General features: G+C 52.9%; 4 protein-coding genes across 4 annotated transcripts; 2 read left to right on the top strand and 2 right to left on the bottom strand.

Moving 5' to 3' along the window:
- Positions 1 to 4765: 4765 nt before the first annotated feature.
- On the bottom strand, positions 4766 to 8041 carry UV8b_04240 (uncharacterized protein; the record flags this gene model as incomplete). Its single annotated transcript, XM_043141738.1, has 7 exons — positions 4766 to 5176; positions 5264 to 5336; positions 5414 to 6330; positions 6448 to 6957; positions 7036 to 7301; positions 7378 to 7698; positions 7879 to 8041. 7 exons carry the CDS (start codon positions 8039 to 8041, stop codon positions 4766 to 4768), a joined length of 2661 nt encoding a protein of 886 aa, XP_042997672.1.
- A 1645-nt stretch (positions 8042 to 9686) lies between these two features.
- On the bottom strand, positions 9687 to 11119 carry UV8b_04239 (uncharacterized protein; the record flags this gene model as incomplete). Its single annotated transcript, XM_043141737.1, has 6 exons — positions 9687 to 9786; positions 9866 to 10104; positions 10168 to 10297; positions 10375 to 10503; positions 10577 to 10922; positions 10993 to 11119. 6 exons carry the CDS (start codon positions 11117 to 11119, stop codon positions 9687 to 9689), a joined length of 1071 nt encoding a protein of 356 aa, XP_042997671.1.
- A 4455-nt stretch (positions 11120 to 15574) lies between these two features.
- On the top strand, positions 15575 to 16522 carry UV8b_04238 (uncharacterized protein; the record flags this gene model as incomplete). The annotated part of the gene is made up of 2 exons (XM_043141736.1): positions 15575 to 15866; positions 15927 to 16522. The coding sequence occupies 2 exons, from the start codon at positions 15575 to 15577 to the stop codon at positions 16520 to 16522; spliced, it is 888 nt and encodes a 295-aa protein (XP_042997670.1).
- Positions 16523 to 17980: 1458 nt separating this feature from the next.
- On the top strand, positions 17981 to 19792 carry UV8b_04237 (uncharacterized protein; the record flags this gene model as incomplete). Its single annotated transcript, XM_043141735.1, has 1 exon — positions 17981 to 19792. One exon carries the CDS (start codon positions 17981 to 17983, stop codon positions 19790 to 19792), a length of 1812 nt encoding a protein of 603 aa, XP_042997669.1.
- Between the last annotated feature and the right edge of the window lie 8 nt (positions 19793 to 19800).

Below are 19800 nucleotides of genomic sequence, written 5' to 3'. Positions count from 1 at the left end.
TGCGACAGAAAGACTGCAATTGTTGCGACTTGGGAGGCTAGTCGGCACAAGTAGGCTGTGTTTGAGCGGGTGCCGTGGTCGAGGAGAGTAAGAGAGAAAATCAAGGTTCTCACTGGGGAGGAACCTTTGCACACGGATATGAAAACAGCCCTCTGGTGCACCGGTACCTTGACAAGGATTTTTTTCGCGCGGATCCCAAGGTGCGTTGGTTATTTCTTGATTTTGGTTTCGTAGACGTCAGAAGTCCAGGGAAGACGGGAGGGCGGGGCAAACGGTCGCGCGGCGGCTTGGAGGGAAAATATATGTCCCGTTGAAAAGTGTTGTTTGTCGAGCAGAGCACTGCAACCTGACAGGTCATCAGCAGCACGCAAGCAATAATAAAAGAAACCGGCAGAGGTTCTTGCGAGAAAACGAGAGACGAGAGACGAGACGAGACGAGAGAAGAACGGACGGGGATTCAAGAGGCTAGCATGGAAGAGTACAAGAAGGTGAAGGAGCAGAAGCAGGCAAAAAAGTGGGAGGCGACTGGTTGGCGGTCTGGCAACGCAGGCACTCTGTGCTGAAGAGTGGGGGCTGATCCCCGGGGGAGGGGGGAGGGGATACACTGGTGCTTGTAGCGCCACTACCCGCAAACTACATACAGTACCAGGCAAATAGGCAGGTACTCAGCGGTCATGTATCGGAAAACAGCAACGAGACATGATGCGCCAGTGACCGACCGACCGCTGGCAGCCCACAGCCAGGCCGACCATGGAGGTACGGAATAGAAACAACTAAATTTCTAGACCTTTTTGGTGAGAGAGGTAGAACAAGGTCGTATTCAGACTCTTTGTGCCGCGGAAGTAAAAAAAAAGAAGGAAAAAAAAGACGGCGACTTTCATGCGTTCCGACATCAGACCGACCAACCATTCATTCCCTTGGAGGACTCTCCTTCAGGACTTTCCTTAAGGACTTTGCTTCAGCTGACCATGATTGTCGGTCGGCGAAATTGTTCGGACCTGGCAGACGAGCGACTTGCTGCGTAAGTACTGTACTTACTTTACTTGCACGGGTACCGTGGACTCTGGAGCGTCTGATATCCGCTAGGACGTGCAATCAAATGCCAGCCATGTCAGTCCTCTGGGCGAACAGGGTCATGGAGCAAGGCAGCAAAAGGCAAGACAGCAAAAGGCAAGGCAGCAAAAGGCAAGGCAGCAAAAGGCAAGGCAGCAAAAGGCAAGACAAAAAAAAAAAGCAAGGCTCCGGAAACAAACAAAAAAAAAATGGGTTGAGCATGTAGCTTCCCCAAAGGCAGTCAAATCCCAGAACAGGCTCGGCTCCCCACGAACAGGTGCGGGTTGCGGGCAACTTGCGAGGGAAAATGCAAGGTTCGTGAAAGACAACGACGCGGGGCACATCGATCTTGGTCTCGCGTCTTCCTCACGGCAACGCACCTGAGACGTTCGTTGTTTGTTTTCCCGGCAGTCTGGTATTTTGGGGAGTCGGCAGCACCTGCGTAGCGAGGGCGGCTTTGACGGTGGCCTGCAAGGTCTGCGTTAGACGCGGGCTCGAGGCGGGCAGATCAGGGTCGGCGGTGTCTGGAGAAAGCAAGTGACTGACTGACTGACTGACTGACCGACTGACCTTGGTCCTGGCCGTTTGGGTGACGGACGAGAGGGGGGGGGGGGGGGGGGGGGTGGTTTAAGATCAGCGGCTGCTAACCTGGAGCTTGTTAGGCAAGCGAGGTTCAGAACGGCAAGTCGCAATCTTTCTTGCCTTGCCGTAGACTCGTAGAGCTCGTTCCAAAACCAAGGTAGTCAGTCGAGGAGATGGGTCAAGCGGACGGAAACGGGACAGAGTCTCGCAGCCGGCGTCGAGAGGGTATGCTTTGCGCAGCGCGGTGCCAGCGTCGGAAAATCCGGAAGGTAGGGAAAATGAAACGGGGAGGAAATTGCTGACGGCGAAGACTTGACTTGCACGGCACGGCAGCTACTAAACCATGTCAGCTTTCCCGGCTCCCTCAAAGAGCGCAACGGGAACAAAACGACCAACCAACTACTCCGTACTCCGCAAGGGGGTAAATGGCCAAATCGAGGGGGGCCGGGGATATCACCAGAACAGCGCGCGAATCGAGGGAACGGGGCCATGTTTTACCTTTTACCACATGAGCTCGATGAATGATGGATAATTGACAATGATTGACTCCATGGGGCCAGTTAGTCAGTCTTGTCGACTGATGGTGGCACGGCACGGGGCTGGGGGTCAGGCAAAGCAAAGCAAAGCAAAGCAAAGCCAAGCAAAGCAAAGCAGAGCAAAGCAAAGCAAAGCCGCTGCTGGAGCCCAGGGCTAGCGGTTAGCTGCTCAGCAGGCATGTAACCAGACAGTACATGTTGACCCCTGTCTGGTGTTTCCAGCGGCTAGCAAGGGGCCGGGCGGCGTGTGCTGGGCTGACCAGCACCCACCAGGCAGATTGTGCATGTCAACATCATTGAATCAACGCCCATGTACAGCTGACCAGGCGCCGCGCCACGGAGTACATTCGACGGCCACAGTGTGCCGCAAGCAGCGGGCAGGGCAGCCAGCCTGCACCAGGGCACCGTGGAATCTGGATCGAGATGCCAGGTACGAGAGGCAGCTGGCACCCGGCAAGGTCAAAGTACCGGTACGTACGTGCGTACGTGACGGAGACGGACTTGGTCCGCGTCACGGAGTTGGATCTTCTCTGCAGCGTCAATCTGTTTTTTTCCCGGCCTGTCATCCCGGCGTGGTGAATATCCTCGGGGGTGATGGGGTGATTCCTGACGACATCAGCCCCCCCTCCCGACTCCGCAGCGACTGACTGACACGGCGAAACAGAGCGCACGTCGAAACGCAAATATGTACCCAAGGCGAGGTACTCCGTACTCGTACTGCACTGCCATCCCCATCTGCCGGCACCGGGACCCAAAAGTCCCAGCTGTGCCCACCAGGTACCCAGGCAGGAGGTACATACCTGGGGCCGGCCCTGCTGCCCTCTGGCTCTGGGGTTACCGGGGGTCCGAGTAACAAGGCGCGCCCCTCCCGACTCGTTGGACAGGGGCACCGCGCAACGGCCGGCACCACGTACGTACGCTGCGCCGGAACGAGCCAGTTCCCGTCGACCAGCGCGAGCGTGAGGCGCACGTACGTACTATGGCAAAGGGACAAATCGCATTGCATACGGAGACCAGGCTCTGGAGTGGTTTGGGCATCATGCATCCTCAGCGAGCGGGCAAAGGAGAGAGGAGCCAATGCTTACGTAGAAAGCTTGGTTCAAAAAAAGGAACCAGCAGCCAGCAAAGCTGGAGCCCCCTCCAATTCCCCCACTTTGGCGGTGCAAGCCAGCGCCCCTCCCCCCCACCAAGCACCAAGGGGGGTGAGATTGGAAGGATCTGGCTGGGTGGATGTGGATGAACCACACAGGGCCTGGCGAGGGCAAGGCTCAAGGCAGTTGGCCAACACACATGTACTTTACGTCACTTGGGCCAGGCACGTCGACGGGTTTAAGTATACCAGACGTCTGCAATTAACTACTACCAGCCAGCATCTTACCTCTGTCCGCCCAAAGGGTCGACTTTGCTCAGTCTTTCCAAACCCACCCCCCTTTTTTTCTCTGCGAGCCAATATCCGCAAGCCTGCCCAAACTTTTGTCGTCGACACATGGCTTCAATGTTTCTTGCTTGACCTGCTTTTTCACCGTTAGCTCCGGACCCCCAAAAAAAAAAAGTAAAAAAAAAAAAGGTTGGGCTTCCGAAACCTGTCGCACTAGCGTTCATGCCAGCCTCTCCGCTCACCCCCCCCCCCTCCCCCTCCTCCTCCACCAACAAGGGTCTCGCCGATCGAGTATACCCCCAACGCCGCCTTAGCGCCAGCCAGGTCTCGTGGCCGTGCGTTTCCCCCAGCATCTGTACTTGCCTCCTGCTAGGCTCTGCCCTTTCGTCCCATCTCCCATCTGCCAATCCCATCAATCCCCATCAATCCCATCAATCGATCCCTCGGTGCGCAATCGATCTCCTGCCTGGTCACCCCGGTCAGGGCCCCAGGTCAGAAGTCTGCACTTCGTGCGCTTCGTGGAAGAAATGCTCCGCGCGTTGCCACGTTTGGTCCCATCTGAAAATCCTCCTCCTTCTTCCCCGCCCGAAATGCGAGAGAAAAATCTCGGTCCCCGGAAAGCCCCCGTCTTTCGATTCCCACTTGCAGTCATGTATGGCTGGTTGGACATGCACATGCACATGCACATGCATCCCCCGGGAAGCATTCGGTTCGAGGCTTTCGTGGTATGCAATTACTGTACTTGTCAATTGCGTTGCGACGACTTTTTGCACCTGTCTATCCAACCCGGTTGAGACTAGGCCCCGTCACCAAACTACTACCTACATAGCACGGTTGAGCAGAAAGACGCTTTCAGTCGCCTTCACTCCGTTGGCCAAGGCAAACTCCGTGGCAGCAGACACTTGACCAAGAAGCACGCCATCAGCTCGCTCGTTAATGAAAATCACGTTACGTCAACCATCATCTGTTCATTAACAACTAAAGACCTCCACAGCAATGCTGAAAGCGCCAAAGTTCGGCAACGGAAGACGGATCGGATCAGTCAAGGGAAAAAAAAAAACTTTCTTTGCCCATCCTTGATCGCAAGCCAAGAGGATCAAGGGCAGAATCTTTCTTCTTGCCCCTTGTCCGCTCCAATATGCTCCCAAGTCTAACAAGATGCAAGTAACTGGGCCTCTCGACTACCCAAAGTAGGTTCGTGGTCCGACTCTAGCTTCTAGTGTTTGTCAATGGCAAGAGACTCAATGTTCCAAATCTCCTCGGCGTATTCATTGATGCAGCGGTCGCTCGTAAAGAAGCCCATGCGAGCCACCGCCGTGATGCACTTGACGATCCACTCGTCCTGCTTACGGTAGGCTTCATCTACGAGGCGGTGCGTCTCTATGTAGCTGTGGAAGTCGTCGGAAACCAAGTAGTAGTCTCCGTGGCTGCGGACGGCGCCGATTATGGCTCCGAAATCCTGGGGCGTCCCAAATGTTCCCTTCTCGATCTCCTTGAAAACCTTGTCCAAGTCAGCATCAATCGTATGCGATCCGTACGTGTGGGCATGGCGCAAATCCTCAACATCTTCAGCAAGGTTGCCAAAGAGAAAGATGTTGTTTTCGCCAACTTCGCGAGTGATTTCAATCTGTTTCCATGTGTTAGATCTTGGTTCTTCGTTGCCCCCCCAAAACCGGCACCACGGTTTTCCGGATGCGTTGCGAATTTGACATACATTTGCACCGTCACATGTGCCGATAATCAGACCTCCATTCAACACGAATTTCATGTTGCTAGTCCCAGAGGCTCTGTTCGAAAAATTTGTCAGTCACCCAAGCTCTAAAGGGCCAGTGCCACTGCCACGGGGTTTCAGACAGTCACCTACTCAGTTCCGGCAGTAGAAATGTGTTCACTGATATCTGAAGCAGGGCAGATGATTTCTGCCTTGCTCACGTTATAATCCTCCAAGAAGATGACCTTGAGCAAATCACCAATGTCCTCGTCTTTGTTGACAACTTCACCTACGGAATTGATGAGGTGAATAATCTGTTTGGCCATCCAGTATCCCGGAGCGGCTTTACCACCAAAGACGGAGACTCGAGGAAGCTGCTTCTTCCTCTCCTGCGCACTCATTGCCTTGAGAGTGAGGTATCTGTGAATGACACCAAATATGTTGAGCTGCTGGCGCTTATATTCGTGGATGCGCTTTACCTGGACGTCGAACAAAGCAGCAGGATTGACCGTCACGCCCGTCGTTTCCTTGATGTGCTTGGCCAGGCGCACTTTGTTGGCGTACTTGATTTCTGCCCACTCCCGTCGGAAGTCTTTGTCGTCAACGAACTGCTCCAGTTTGTTCAACAAGGTGAGATCCTTGAGGAAGTCTCTACCGCCACATTTGGAGGCAATAAGCTCGGAAAGCCGAGGGTTGGCTTGGTGAAGCCAGCGTCGTGGTGTGATGCCGTTGGTGACATTGGTAAATTTGTCAGGTCCATAAATCTCCACAAAGTCCTTAAAGATTGTAGTTCTGATCAGGTCGGAGTGAAGCTCAGCCACGCCATTCACCTTGTGTGAGCCGACAATGGCCAGGTGTGCCATCCGAACCATCTTTGGCTGGGACTCTTCGATAATAGAGACGCGACGGAGCATATCCCTGTCATTGGGGAAGGCCTTCTCAACCTTTTGGAGAAAGTAGAGGTTGATGTCATAAATAATTTGGAGATGACGCGGTAGTAAATGTTGAACAAGTCCAACGGGCCATTTTTCCAATGCCTCGGGCAAGACGGTGTGATTGGTATATCCAAACTACGCAAAAAAGAAAAGAAAAAGCACAAGCAAAATGCTCCATCTTGTTAGTGAAGGCTTTCTTCTCTTGGTGGCCTCATTGAGGTTCAAGGGTTTAGGTGATGATTCATTCCCTACCGTGTTGGTCACAATGTCCCAAGCAGCATCCCACTCTAAACCCTCAATGTCGGTCAGGATGCGTTGCAACTCCACAATGGCCAAGGTAGGATGTGTGTCATTCAACTGAATGGCAACCTGGTCGGGAAACTCCTTCCAAGGCCGCTTCGACTTTTTGAATCGGCGGACAATATCATACAGAGACGCAGCAACCCAGAAGTACTGCTGCTTCAGTCGAAGTTCTTTTCCTCTCTCGAGGTTGTCGTTGGGATAAAGTACGGCGCTGATGGTCTCGGCGCGCTGTTGATCAGCTACAGAGCTTTCGTAATCGCCATTGTTGAACTTTTGGAAGTCAAACTCTCCGCCCGAGGCTTTGCTGGACCAGAGTCGGAGGTTGTTGATGGTAACAGTGTCATAACCGGGGATTGGGACATCGTAGGCAACAGCCTGTACAGTTTCGCCCCCTTCCCAAACAGAGATGGTCCTTCCATCTGGAGTTTTTGTCTTATTCACATGCCCAAAAAATTGAATCTAAAAAAAGACCCTCACAAAGATAAAAATGTTAGCCTCTTTCTATAGCCGTAGGAAAAGGGGCAGAGAGTGACGGACATCCACAGTGACATCATGGCGTGGAAACTCCCAGGGATTGAAGTCTAGCCAATAGTCAGGTACTTCAACCTGATAGCCATCAATAATCTCCTGCTTGAAGATGCCATAACGGTATCGAAGCCCATACCCCCAAGCGGGGAAGTTGAGGGAAGCCAGACTGTCGAGAAAACATGCGGCCAAGCGACCAAGCCCACCGTTACCGAGAGCCGCGTCATGCTCCTGCTTGATCACGTCCTCGATTCTGAAGCCAAGCTCATCAAGTCCATCTTGGAAAAGATGGGCCGCGGGCGTTAGTACGGAGTGTTTCGCAAGCGGCATCCGGCAGCGTGGGGAAAAAAATACCTTTGGCGACATCCTTCAGACCAACATTCAGCATGGCATTATCCAAAGCTCTTCCCATGAGAAACTCCAGGCTCAGATAGTAGAGCCTCTTGCTATCACGATACGTCTGCCGCTGCTGAGTCCTGTTCCAATCGGTGATGAGACGGTCACGGAAAGCAAGACTTGTAGCCGAGTACGCTGCAATTTCATCACAGTTGAACAAACTTCTGGCGAGAGTGGTTTCAACATGGCGAACGACCTCCTTTTCGAAGCCATCCTTGTCAGTGAAACCGGTTGGTTGGTTTCGCTTCCAGGCGTCACGCTGGGGCTCGGGGATCGAAGCTGCGTTCCCAGTCTGGTCAGTGAGACTGGCTACATAAGGAATTCTACTCATGCTAGCCAATCCGTCCCCGCAGACAAAACAAACTTGTGGCCACGATGCCTTCCAGCCTTCTCATAGAACCAGAGCAGGCACAGAAAGAGGGCCCAACCTGAGATGGGTGGAACAGAAGAAGAACCTACCTTCGACACTCTTTATCTCACCAGCACCAAACCCAGTCAATGTTCGTTTATGCTTGGGACGGGAGATGCCCGCAGGCCCAACTCCACCGGTAATATCTACGATGGGGGCTCCAGTAGAAGGTCGCCTTTCCCTGGTGGGCAGGCGCTGTTGTTCAGCCGCCATGGTATCGTGGTCTTCCCCCGACTCTGTCGATGAAAAGTCTGGTTAAACGAGAAAGTTCTGGAGCCCCGGAGAAGCAAGAGATGATTGTTTGGATGTAGATGGCGGAAAGGCCCTCCTGGGGTGTCTTCCTGGGGTGTGCGACTGCCTGGCTTTTTATCGTTAACCCGTCAACGTTATACTTCCTGGAGCCAGCTGTCTGTCAGTGGCCACTGCTGGCGGAGAAGCTCCTGCTGTTGTGGGGTTGCATACTACCTAAGGTACCTGTCTAGTTGACAGTACGTGCCCATTGCCTCCCCTCACAGAGCGGGGTGATGCCAGACCAGACCACCAGACCAGACCGTACCTATGTTCCCCCCCCCCCCCGTACCCGCGCCGACAGCGAAAGTGACATTGCAGCCGTTCGCACAAAGCATGAAACAACGGCCTAGCTTAGCTGGTCCATACAGGATATCTATTCGACTCAATACCAGGCCAGACTTCGCAAGCGAGAAACCGAGCGCAAAGGAGTGCCCGGAGAACCAGAAACCAATGGTGAAGTGAGGTAGGTCATTGCCCTCGTATCGAACCACTGGGCCGTGCATCTGATGCGATGCTGTCGTCAATGCCGGTGACGCCATCCCAATGTCGATGCAACCGAGAACCCCAGCCAAGCGCTGAGCTGCTTCAACTAGCAATATGCATGCGACCCCCATTGCCCTTCATCCAGCTCGGTGGGTGCCAGGTGGTGTCGTGAATGCCTCCGTCCCCCTTGACCCTTCGGCTGTGTACCGACTCCTCACCAAGAGTAGAGTCTGATATTGTTTTAACATCTACCCATCGGAAGCTGAGCACTTGCTTGCTCGGCCTGGAGAAACGGATTGACCAACAAACACCAGCAAGGGGCAAAACATGTAGAACCGTATAGCATTGCTGTCTCGGTTCTGCATCTTACGAGGCAATGCTCTTCCAAACCTTGACCACTCTCTCTGCTGCTAGCTTGAAGTTTCAGAAGACATCAATTTTATCTTTAATGATACGCTATCGGTACATTCTCATGGGCGCCAATTCCCCCAGATGAAAAAAGCAAAAGAACAAAGAGAAAGAGCAAGAGCGAGACCAAAGAAAAGGGAAAAAGGAAAAAAAGAAGCCAAGTCTGCTCGCCAGCATAATTGCACGTCAAGGACGGGGCTGGAGTCATCCATGTCCCTTTGTGAACCTTCCCTGCTATTCAAAAATAACAAGCCACCTCGGCAGTTGATCATTTCATACGTACGTCTCATCATTTCGACCCGCGGTTGCTTTGCTATTCCCACGTGAGCCGGATGTTGCGCCCTTTGTAGAACCGGCGCTGTAAACCAGACAATTATCCCAAGCTCCAATATGATTACGCATTCAAAACTCCGATGATATCAGCAGTTTTATCTTCTTCAAGACAAATCCGGGACCAACTGACGATTGCTGCCCTGCTCTGGTGGAATAGCAGGGTCGGATTCTCAGCTCGGATAGTGTGACGAGCAAGACAGAACAGACAAAGCAGCGGTATGTCACCACGTTTCTAGGGGTGTTAAAAAAAATGAAGCCCCCATAACTCCAAGCAATGCCCCAGAACGCCAGCACTCCGTAGCCGGCTCGCAGCCAAACAGAGATCAAGTGTAGCGGTTCAAAATCATAGAATTCCAGAATCCTTTAGAGCGTTGTTCAAAATCGTCTCCTTAACGGCAGCAAATACCAGTCGGATGTTAGAGGTGTCAGTGGCTTGCGTTAAACTGAGACAACAACATTAGTATAGCAGAGAAAAGCCTAGACGCAATCGGAAATGGCAAATGGCCCAAATCGTGTACTGACTGAGGATATAAATTCAAGTGAGCGCGGTTCACTTGGTTGAAACGCCAAAGGAGATATTTGGCAGCTTTGTTGACATCGTTTCCTCCAGAATAATCGGGGAAGTAGTTCCCCAAAGGCGACCGTGAGAGCTTTTGTTTGAATATGTCAACCTTGTTGAGGAACAAGATGATGCTGGTTCTCATGAACCAACGTGAATTTACCACAGAGTCAAATAGCAAAAGGCTCTCCATCATCCGATTCTTGTCCAGTGTTGGTCAGCGTCTCCTTTGCTCGGGGTAGAAAATCATGTAGAGGGACCTCACCTGACTGCTCTCTTCTAGGAGGACCTGGTCATATTCCGACAATGCAACGCAGAAGATAATCGAGGTTACGTTTTCGAAGCAATGAATCCATTTTTTTCTTTCGCTCCGTTGCCCACCAACGTCAAACATGCTACGACAAATTAGTCACCAAGTCTTTCCGAGGAGTACCTAAACGGAGGCAAGAGGTGGAGAGTGGCCTGGACGCACTGTATGCTCAATTGGCCCATTTGGAATCGCGTTTCGTATATTCCAGTGGTCTTGGTACGAGCCCGCAAAACATCCATCTCGTTTGGTAAATAGTCGGGGGCCACTATTCTCATAACTTCTTGGAAAAAGCTAAGGCGCCAAGTGTCAGCGTTTGAAGCTGCTTGAACCGCCAAAATATCAAGCTTTCTGTAAATGTTCTCACTATTCTGCCGAATCCATCAAATAGAACTCTGTTTGGTGCTTCATTAGGCGAGTTCTGGCTGGATCGGCCCACAGCGACTGGACAGCCACGCCAACTTGAGGATCGATGTGAGCTTGAGGACCAGGCTCGGCTTGATATGCCATCAAATACTCGATATGGTCTTTGTTTTCTTTCATCTGTGGCTCAATGTCGAATTGTTGCATCGCGATTATGACGGCCTTGGCGCACTCGACGAGATTTTTGAAGACGGTCGGTCTATAGTTGTACAATTCGTCTTCGGAGTAGCCTTTGAGATGAATAATCTTCATCTGTTTGACTATGGTGGACTTGCCGCTCTCGCCCGACCCTGTCACATGGGAATTAGAAAGCAAGCAATGGTGGAGAAAGGACAAAGCGTTGCACGCATAGGGTCATACCTAGGAGTAATATCTTGCATTCTTTGCGCAGCTTCTTCGAATCTTCTTCTATCACCCTGTCGATGGCCTGGCTCTTTTTCTTTTGCTCTGCCTCCTCGCTGCTGGAACTCATACACCCGCCCATCATGAAGGCCTCTATGCCTCGGTCCTATTAGGTTGGCACAGTTCTGCGATCAAGGTTGAGGAATAGAATTTCGGGAATGGAGATTCGGATGTAATCGATCTAGGGCCTGGCGACCGTAGCTACACACGCATGACAAGTCGAGGTATTGTCGGTCTCGAGATGCACAAGCACGAGAGAAAGGACGTGCTGATGGCATTCGAAGGGTAAGTCGAGTTCGTCTATGCTTGATTTAGGAAGCGCATGCGGCCTTTCCAGCAAAAAAAAAAAAAGAAAAGAAAAGAAAAGGAAAGAAAAGGAAAGAAAAAAAAGGAGAGAGACGGAAGCGAATCGTCTCGTATCCAGTCCAAAGGTGTGTTTAGGGAATTGTCTCGGCAGCTTAATCCCCTTGTTGTTCTCGGTGTTCTCCCCCCGGTTCGAGCGAAGAAAAGGAAAAACCAAGCGGTCTGGTTGACTGAGGCGGAGGGTGAGGAAAAGATGAGGTCAGCCTCGTTTCTGGAAGAACGTCTCTAGGGTTGGGTTGCCGGTGGGAACCGGTTCGAGACCGGTAGAGGTAAGTCGGGGGGTTAGAGGCGGCAAGGTAACGAGTAAGAATGATGGGCTAGGATCCAAACTCGCAGGTGTGATGAGCCCTGTCATGGAACTCCAGGTGACAACGGAAGACGGCAGAGCATTCGGTTGGGTGTAAGTCACAGATGTTGAGCGGGTGACAAGCGAAACCGCGGTACTTGCAGCAAACAAAAGTGTTTGGCTGGGGGTTGCGGAGGTGGACGGTGGACAGGAACATCAAGATGGAGGTAGGTTCAATGTTCCTTTGGGGGGTGTTTAGTGGATGGCAAGTTGTCCAGGATGACATGAGGCCAAGCAACAGGCCCGGGGCTGCTTCGCATTGGCAGGAGCCACTGAAATCAAGCATCCGCAGCAGGTGGGTCTGCTGCAGCCTGCCCACGGCCACGGCCATGGCTACGGAGCAGTTGGCAGGCGACGCCGAACATGCGACGAGGCAACATTGAAGGAAGGTGCCAAGCGGATCTTGCCGCCACCTTCTGGGCCCGTGAATAGTCCATAAAGCAGCACATGCAATCTAAGCTGCCAAGTACCTCATGGACCCAGGCACCTGTATGTAACAAGACAAGCCCGAAGCAGATATCCATGCCCTTGAAGTCAACTCTGGTGAGTCTGACTGCCAATATGTTTTGGCAGGTACCTACTACCTACCTGCCTCGGCGCGCCACCCCTACTCCTGCTGACAAGGTGTTGGAATACTCGTAGGAATTAATCAATCAACTAATTGCACGTTCGGCTGTGAGTTCTATGGTGTGAGTGCTACGGACTAGAAGCCTCGTCCTTGCCGTAGCCTTGTGATGTGAGTGATGCCCACGCCTCCCTGGCCCTTGTTCCTTCCCATTTCACACCTTCCCTTACAGCTTGATTTATTGTCTTCCCTCTTGTGATGTCATTGCTGTGGCGGAAATGTATTTTTTTCTCTTTTCGCTTGGTCCGAAACTCTTCAATAGATTATATACAATACCATAAGCCCGAGATTTGCAACCTATGGCCTACAGGCAATAGCCTATAGCCTGGATTCTTGTACCAGGTTGGTATGTGGTTTTCCTTTTTCCCCTGTATCCCTGCCAGCACCCATCCAAAATGGCAATTTAGGACAATGACCAGCCCCCACGAGACTAACTGCCTAGAGGTATATACCTATCTCCCTTAGGTAAGACTGGCCAGTCTATTAGGGGCTTGTGTTCGCGTAAGATGGGTTCCAATGGTTACGATGGTGCGTAGCAACAACTACTTGGATTGATCATTGGTGGCACTGACTGTAAGTCGAGCCCAAGGAATCAATCGGGTGCGCTCAGGAGAGCATGCCTTGCCAGTTGCTTTAGGAAGGTGTTTTGGAGCCATGCGTACCATACCAGTTTGCCTCTTTCGGTTCAAGTCAAAAAATCGCTAGGCTTAATACACTAACTGGGGATAGTTATGTTTTGCAAGTGACCCGCACTGCAGACATGCCAGCAGATGAAGCCGCGCGAGAAGAGGGCTTTGTGGCTGCGGCCAGTAATTTCTGCGCAGATCAAGGAGCCGGAAAGAGGGCTGCTCGCCGAAATAACCCGAAACACTAGTACATACCAGCCAGCGTACGAAGATTCAATGTCACCGAAAGGACGAATGGCGGGCGGGACTTGCTCGCAGATGATATTCCTCCCCCATGTTCGATATTATTCTCTCCAAGTCGGGGAAAAGAGCGCAATCCCGGGGGAAGTTCCTAATGAGCTCTGCAGCACAGGCCCCTGTTGCTTTTATTCTTGTTTCACCATGGCAGTCAGTCAGTCTCTTGCTTGTTTGCTTGGCCTGGTGCAACGGAAAAGCCGTCTCTTTGACCCCCAGTCTGCAGGTGGTGGAGATGCGCCACGTCTGCCTGGTTGGGTCGATGAAAAAAAAGAAGAAAGAAAAAGAAAAAGGAAAAAAAAAAAGCCGTGCCATCTGGTGCGACAAGGCTGCATGTGTCTTTCTGCCATGTGTCGTCGGAGTAACACGTGGTGATGGACAAATAGCCACGAGGAGGGTGGGCCTGGAACTGCCATTGAGTTTTCGACTGGAAGGTTCGAGTTTATTGGAAGCTGGCTGGGGGTCTCGGGTTCAATTGCACAGCTCTCTCCTCGGGACGGAGTAACGGCTCAGCAATCATGAGTCGTGACGATCCCACGGGCATGCTTACGCGAGGTCAATGGTTATAATCGCCTACTCGGGAGTCCAAACTACATAGTAACGGTCGTGACTCGTGGACTCGTGGTCGTGCCCAGCCGCTACGGGCCAGATTTCCCCTGGGACACTTACTATTAAAGGCAGGGGGCAGCCGATTAGATGACTGCGCTAGCAATGCGATGGATAGACTTGCGTGAGAGTTGGCGCCTCGTTTTGGAAGTTCCGCGGCGATGACGACTTCAGGGACGATGAAATAGATGGAACCGCCTGCAGTGATGCTAAGCCTACGTCCGTCACAAGGTGGGTGGCTATATTATATCAGCTGATTCTTCTAGTCGCAAAAGTCCACTCCGTAAAATGTATGGAGCATTCCCCTATCCCAGGTTGAAAAATATCGCACGTAATGGGAGAATAAAATCAGTAGGACAGATCAAGGCGGTGGGACGATACGAATATACATATTTTCTACCTAAGGTATCCACCTACCAAGACGTATAACCACAAGTTTATCTCGCCCCCTACGTACCTTTGCGTCTGGCTTATTTGTACTTCGTATAACGTTGTCCTTTTTCCATTTACTGTCTTCAGGAGCATCTTTCTCTGCTGGTGTCACTTCAACAAGTGCAGACGAGACCGCAGCTCTATTCTTATGTTGTGTGCCGAGTGCGACCTCTTTTGGCATCTACCGGGTAGGTACCTAGGTACTTAGCACGTTTTGTACTACAGGGACTCTCCTAGAGCTTGTTAGGTCCCATGGCATGGCTCATGTGGAGCTGGTAGGTCGGATGCGAGGTATCTGCCTACCTGGTAGATACCTACCTTACCTAACCTTCCTAGGTTCCTGGTACCTATGCAAATACTGAGCTCCGCACGGAGTACTCGGTACTTGAATGAAGCACAAGCAGAAGCGGAAACACCAGACAAGCAGAAGCCGTGGCCCCATGCCAGGGTGCGACTGAGAGAGGAGGTCGGCCACCCCTCACCAGGCACCGGGCCCCCCCCGTGGCACCATCGCTCCCGCGGGCGCGCTAAATTACGGGTGCCTCGCCCGTCGGATAAAGGATAAACCTGCAAGTCCGGACTTTCCGTTGAAGCTGTTCACTTGCATCAAATCAAGTTCCAGGGGTTGTTTCGTCAAGGTCCCACCCAAGTGGTTCGCATTGTCGCGTTTACCACGGAGTAACTCTGTACATACGGATTGCGATTTCGTGGAAACTTGTAACTCGTCAGCTCTTGGCAACCTTACTTCCCAAGGTAATTAGGTACCTTTGGCCGATACGTTCAAGGAAATTCGCCTGCATTTCCAAGTCAAATGGCGAAGCACCAAATCAATGTCTCGGCATAATGTGACGCTCGGAGCATCTGCCTTGTTCTCTCAGCACCGAGCATCAGCACCGAGCATCGGGCTGCGCGCTGCGCCCAAAGTGTCCCATCATCTATGAATAACATGATACATGATACATGATACATGATTCATGATACCCAGGCATTTGAAGCACAGGGTACGGAGTAAGGAGTGCTCGCGTCAGCATCTTGGACCTCCCGAGTCCCCACTATCGTGTAGGAGGTGTAGGTAGGTAGGTATGTACCAAGAGGTCCGGAGTAGGGGGGCAGGTACCCGCCAACAACTGGCAAGTGCCACCCACCCCCCACTTGCAGCCAGCCATTTCCGACCAGACATTGAGACCTGCAACAACATGTGCATGCCGCCCACCACCTTCACCTTCCCCCATCTGAGGCATCCCTGAAATGTCTCTGCAGGTCGCAGACGACAAAGCGGCAATATGTCTTTCCTTCATCCTGGAACATGTCCAAAGGCACAAAGCCGCAAGTCCCAGACGCCCGCTCATCGTAGGTCTCAACGGCATGCAAGGTGTGGGCAAGACGACCTTGGTGGCGTCGCTGGCTCTGGCTCTGGAGGGAAAATCCATCAAAACGCTTGTCTTCAGTCTTGACGACCTGTATCTCACCCGTCAGGACCAAGTGGAATTTGCCAGTGCGAATGCCGGTAATGCGCTGGTGCAGCATCGCGGGGAGCCAGGTATTGAACGGCACGCATCGCGGCTAACCAGGGCAACCAGGACTAACTCTTGTTTCGTAGGAACGCATGATGTGGATTTGGCAAGGTCTATTTTTGCTTCGCTGGTTGAGGGACAGCCCACCAGTATCCCTCGGTTCGACAAGGCCTTATTTCAAGGCCATGGGGATCGCCTTCCCAGGGAGCAATGGAGGCGTCTTAATCAACCGGGTGATGAGCCCACAGAGGTCATCATCTTTGAGGGATGGTCCGTAGGCTTCCGGCCCATAAGCGCCGAGAGCCTGGAAGCGAAATGGGAAGCACCTAGCCGTACGCTCCGTAAACACAACTTGGAGCACCTATTGTTCGTGAACGAAAGGTTGGCTGAGTATGATGGCATCACCGAGTACTTTGACGTCTTCATACACCTCGACTCGGAAGATGCAGACAGTGTATACGCTTGGCGGCAGGAGCAGGAGCACTCGCTTAGGGCTGCAAGGGGGGACCCGGATGCGGGCATGACCCCGGAGCAAGTTACCAGGTTTGTAGACGGGTACTATCCTGCTTATGAACTATACACTGAAGGGGTAAGAAGTGGTATCTTTGCAGAGAGGCCAGGGCGTCAGTTACGGATCGTTGTTGGGCGGGATAGAAGGGTTAAGCACGTGGTGCGACTCTAGAGTCTGGAAGAATGACGAGAAGCGCTTATAGCAACATAAGCGAGCATATGGTGTTTCGGGCTCAGAACGACCTATGCCACCTATGCCAGAGCGACTCTGGAGCACTCTGTTTAATAGATCCTTGACTCTCTGGCATCGCGCACGGATCCCTTCTTCTGGTAAGAGCTAGCCGGGACACAGGTTTCGGGACAGAGAAGTCAAATATGGCTATTATAACACGTATTCCCATGACCTGGCTGTTGACTACCACAAGATATATATACGTGCTCTCAAGTTTCAAATGACTTGCTCCAATCGACCCGGGCTCTGAAAGACGGCATCAAAGTCAAACTCACTGGCGGTGTGGAGAGCCTAATCTGCAGCTTAGTCAATGGTATTATAAAATAATACAACAGGGTCGAAAGCCAATTGGATCGGGAATATAGTCCAGTGGTAGGATTCTCCTTTCGGGTTACTCCCGCTCATTGCAAATGAAACTAGGAGAGGTCCCGGGTTCGATCCCCGGTATTCCCCCATGCTAGCTACTCCTTATTACCAATTTTTAGCCCCTCCCCCCTTTTTTATATATATAATATATATTTTTATATTCGGCCCAGTCGCCGTATCGAGTCTTTCCTTGCGAGTTCAGGGTTGGCTCGTGCAGGGCTGAATGAATCTTCAACCCATCCCAGACCTGCGGATCATCGCGCGGGTTGAGCAAAAAGGACTACGTACCTTGTATGGTTTACGGCGACGGAGTACTTGTTTGGGATGTACAGCTGTGAGGGAGATACAGCCAGGTGGTGGACCATGAGCGGGCCCTCGCATGTACGCAGTACATTTGAGCGCAGACTTGTTCTTCGGGTTGCAGGCGTGGGAACCTTTGGGCACTCAGTGGACAACTCTGAATTGATTGATTGATTACCACTTCTGCATCGGTAATGCCTAGGCAAATCTAGGCAAATGAAGATAAAATGTAATCTGTAGAAAAGCCTAGTCTTCCCCTAATGCACAGTTCTGCCGGTGACTGCACTGACAGTTTCAAAACTGCAGCACGACGAGAGCTCGTAACAGCGTTTGTCCGTTTACCCGTTTGCCTGCCCGTTTGCACCCCCCCCCTCTCCCCTCCCCGAGCAGGTGACGCGTGGGCAAAACCTCCACAACCCCCCCCCCCCTTCTTTCAACCTTTCCGCCCCCACGACATGTTCTGATGCTGTCAGACTGTCATCAACCCTTGGGTCAACTCGATCCTGTGCAACTCGAACCGAAGCCACCCTCCGTGTCGACCCAGCGTCTGTCACGCTGGAACACCAACTGCACCGCACTTCAGCATGCTGACTTGAAGTAGAATGAAACATCGTCATGGTGTTTAGCGGCCTGCTTTCATCCCTTGACAAAGCATCAGCCAGTCGATCGAAGCTCGGTCCGGGCTCGCATCTTCCACCTGAGTACATATACGATGAGGCACAGCTGCCATGTATGCCTCCCGAGCGGCCGAATCTACGCGAACTAAACGCTTCTCTCGAAGCCCTCGCCGTTGTATTCCCCGACGTGCAGGTACAAGTGTTTAGGGAGTTGCTGTCCAATTTCGACGGCGAGTCAAGACTGGCCCTTGTTGCCGATGCCCTCCTCAAAAATCGCGTCGAATGGGTCAAGGGGCGATGGAAGGTCATGGACAAGCAGGATGCCTCTCCGGCAACTCTGCCCCGGAGCGAAATGTTCCGCAGCCCAGAGTATGTCCAGGCTGTGGCAGCGTTGGCCGCTCACGAGTTTCGAGGTTTGGCCAAGTCGACGGTCAACGCCGTTCTAGCCGAGTGCAACTATGCGTACCTAGAGGCCCGACAGACGCTGGTCGACCTGTCGTCGAAATCCTGGCGGTTCACGGTGCAGTCGCTCCTCCTGCGACGCAAGCTCCTGACCACGGGGGAGGCCGAGAATCACCCCTTGGTGGTGTGGCGGTCCACCGGGCAGGGATCAATCGTGCCGACGATCAGAACGACTGGAAACGCCGAACTGGATCGCGAACTGTACGATGCTCTCATCCGCCCCCTGAAGAGGAAATTGAAGGAAAAGGGGGAAGCAAAGGACCGTGGGCTGGCCGTCCTGCTGAACAAGGAAGAGGCGGAAGCAGCATGCGCCACTTATGAATGTGCTTGCTGCTTCGTCGACTACACGTTTGAAGGCTTTACGAGCTGCAGCAAAGAAGGACACCTGATTTGCCACCATTGCGTCCAGAGCTCCATCAAAGAGGCCCTCTTTGGGCAGGGTTGGCAGAGCAGCATCAACGTGGACACGGGCACTCTCAAATGCTTGTCAGCGGATGGCTCCGGATGCACCGGTCACGTATCGTCGGACGACCTTCGACGAGCGTTATTCACCGACGACAAGTGTGGTCCGGACATGCTCGACAGGCTGGATCAACGGCTGGCGGAGCACGGCCTCGTTGCTGCCGACGTGCCGCTCATTCGCTGCCCGTTTTGCAGCTACGCCGAAATCGACGACGTCTACCTCCCGTCGCACGAGGCCAGGCCCCGCTTCAAGCTACGGAGCGTCTACAACCTGGCCGTGGCGTCCGCCGCTGTGATGGGTTTGATTTCGCTCTTCCCCCTGGCATTACTAGCAGCCCTCGTTTGCGTGACGGTCAGCGTCAGACTAGAGGTCTGGCGCAGCATCGGACCCGAATGGAAGCAAGCCGTGCACAGGCACTGTCGCCGGCGCCGTGGCCTTCGCTTCTCGTGCCAGAATCCGAAATGCGCTCGGGCCTCGTGCCTCTCGTGCCACAAGTCATGGACGGACATACACGTGTGCAACGAATCTTCCCTCGTGGCTTTGCGGACACAGGTCGAGCAAGCCATGAGCATGGCGATCAAGCGGGTGTGCCCTCGCTGCAACACGTCGTTTGTGAAGAATGCGGGGTGTAACAAGCTCACCTGCCCATGCGGATACAAAATGTGCTACGTATGCCGTGCGGACCTGAGCGAAGACGGCTACCGTCACTTTTGCGACCACTTCCGCCCCGACGGCGACCCGAGGCCGTGCACGCAGTGCGACAGGTGCAACCTGTGGGAGTCGGAGGACGTGGACGCCGTCCTCGAGGAAGCCCGCGAGGTAGCCGAGAGGAAGTGGGCAGAGACGGAGCGGAGGGAGCTGTCTGGGCCCGAGAAGGCCTATCTCGAAACCGGCGTTGCCTCGCAGGGCGTGCAATCGAGAGTTGACCGATTCCTTGCCAGTCACACCGCGCCCAAGCTGCCGGACGTACTGGACATGATTGTCGAGGCAATGTATGTGTGAGGGCGCAA

The sequence above is a fragment of the Ustilaginoidea virens genome, chromosome 3 (assembly GCF_000687475.1).
Source record: "Ustilaginoidea virens chromosome 3, complete sequence".
Lineage (NCBI taxonomy): Eukaryota > Fungi > Ascomycota > Sordariomycetes > Hypocreales > Clavicipitaceae > Ustilaginoidea > Ustilaginoidea virens.
This window is presented reverse-complemented; position numbering and strand designations above follow the sequence as displayed.